Below are 1737 nucleotides of genomic sequence, written 5' to 3'. Positions count from 1 at the left end.
GTCACTTATCAAAAGTTGCTAAAAGCTGCCAAATAAATTTTTAAAAATAGCTAAATTTGTTGCTAGGTGCTTTTGGAAGAAAAAGTTGCTAGGGTAGTCTGAAAAGTTGCTAAATTTAGCAACACAATTGCTAAGTTGGCAACACTGGTGAGTTCTCCGTGGTAAGAAGAACGATTTTTAGAACTTTTTTTCCAGCCATTGAACGATAAAAACATTGATAGCCAATCAGAATCCACCCGGATGTAAAGAGCTCGAGAATTTAAAGCTGCGGACGACACTACTAATAAACTTTATCGTGTGTTGGTATGGAGTTTATTATAGTTACCCACCGTTCCTGGTGTGAACGGGCCTTAACGCCACATTTCGCTACTTTTTCAGCTTTTTTAATATGCCTTGTCAAGTTAAAGAATTACAAGTTCAACCTGGCCTTCTTTTATATTATAAATACATAAAAATAAATACATTCCTTATTAATTTGAACAGTATTTATATTGTATAGAACTAATTTACGTGAAAGGTTTTCCTTGACAAGGTATCATTAGAGTCCAAAAATGTCCAGCTGCAAAATAAAGTAAACTGCTTGAAACTCTACACATTCAGACTGACTGTTTTCTAAAACCTCTATGCCAGGGGTGTCAAACTCAATTCCTGAAGGGCCGGAGCCCTGCAGAGTTTAGATTCAACCCTTATTAAACACACCTGATCCAACTAATCAAGCTTATTTGAAAACTACATGGTGTGTGTGTGTTGGAGCAGGGTTGGAACAAAACTCTGCAGGGCTCCGGCCCTCCAGGAACTGAGTTTGACACCCCTGATTTAGACCATTTTGCGAACCGGTTTAACAGAATCAAAAGAACTGAATTGATTAAAATATTCATTCGCAAACTTTATATCTCTATATACATTTTGCATGATTTTCTCACTATTTGTTTGCTACTTTGCAGTAGCAAAATTGTGAAAGGGTCTGAAAGGAAATGTATCGGAATAAAAGTATACATTTTCTCTTCAAAGTAAAGTAAAAGTAAGTCGACACAATGCAATATGTATATTTTTGTTTCCAAAAACTGCATTTTGGTGACTCTGAAGCCCCCTACAGTTAGGTGGGTGGAATTCACTGTCATAAATGTAGTATCACTGTCATAATAACAGTGGATAGCTGTACACGTGCATTTGTTGCTAAAGCAATCTGGACTTTTCACAGAATTTAGTTCCCGCTCGCTAAATTTACATACTTCCAGAACAGACGTTTGGCGGGAGCTAGGGAAAGAAACAGAAAAGACAGAAACAGAAGCAAAAAGCCATTCGCCTTATTAGAAGTTAATGTATTATCAGAAAAACTTTGAAACTGATATTTCAAAGTAAAAAACTAACATACAGTTGCTTTAAGTACAGTAACAAAGTGTTTCTGCTGATAATATTAACAAGCAGGGGGTTATTGCTGCTCTCCCTGCTCTCACCCATGCTAGGCTGCAGGGATGCGCAGGGAATTCTTGCCCAGAACAGAACCATACCGCCAATCCAAACTGTATGCTAATTGTCAATCATCTTTGATGATAGTGGTCCTGACAGAAGTGGATCTATAACAAGTTTGCAGAGACATGAAAAGGGACCAGGGACCAGGATGTTGAAAATTTTGGGACAATGTTCAAATAGTTTGATCACAGAATGTGATTGACCAACTAGAAGACCAACTAGAACTAGAAGAACTATTTCAGAGACAACAGCAGGCCTTCCTGG

At 37.7% G+C, this 1737-nt stretch overlaps 1 protein-coding gene across 1 annotated transcript in view; it reads right to left on the bottom strand.

The window, feature by feature from the left end:
• The window catches only part of LOC107728363 (anthrax toxin receptor 1-like), a 30516-nt gene extending 29007 nt beyond the window's left edge, over positions 1-1509 (bottom strand). Inside the window, exons 1-2 of the mRNA XM_016538500.1 lie at positions 1458-1509; positions 1233-1257 (exon numbers count right to left, since the gene is read on the bottom strand). Coding sequence (XP_016393986.1) covers positions 1233-1257; positions 1458-1509 — 77 coding nt within the window. The remainder of the gene's footprint in view (positions 1-1232; positions 1258-1457) is intronic.
• Positions 1510-1737: the final 228 nt, after the last annotated feature.

The sequence above is a fragment of the Sinocyclocheilus rhinocerous genome, unplaced genomic scaffold (genome assembly GCF_001515625.1).
Source record: "Sinocyclocheilus rhinocerous isolate Xijiao unplaced genomic scaffold, SAMN03320098_v1.1 scaffold2232, whole genome shotgun sequence".
NCBI lineage: Eukaryota > Metazoa > Chordata > Actinopteri > Cypriniformes > Cyprinidae > Sinocyclocheilus > Sinocyclocheilus rhinocerous.
Note: the sequence above shows the minus strand (reverse complement) of the source record. Positions and strands in the feature narration are given on the sequence as shown.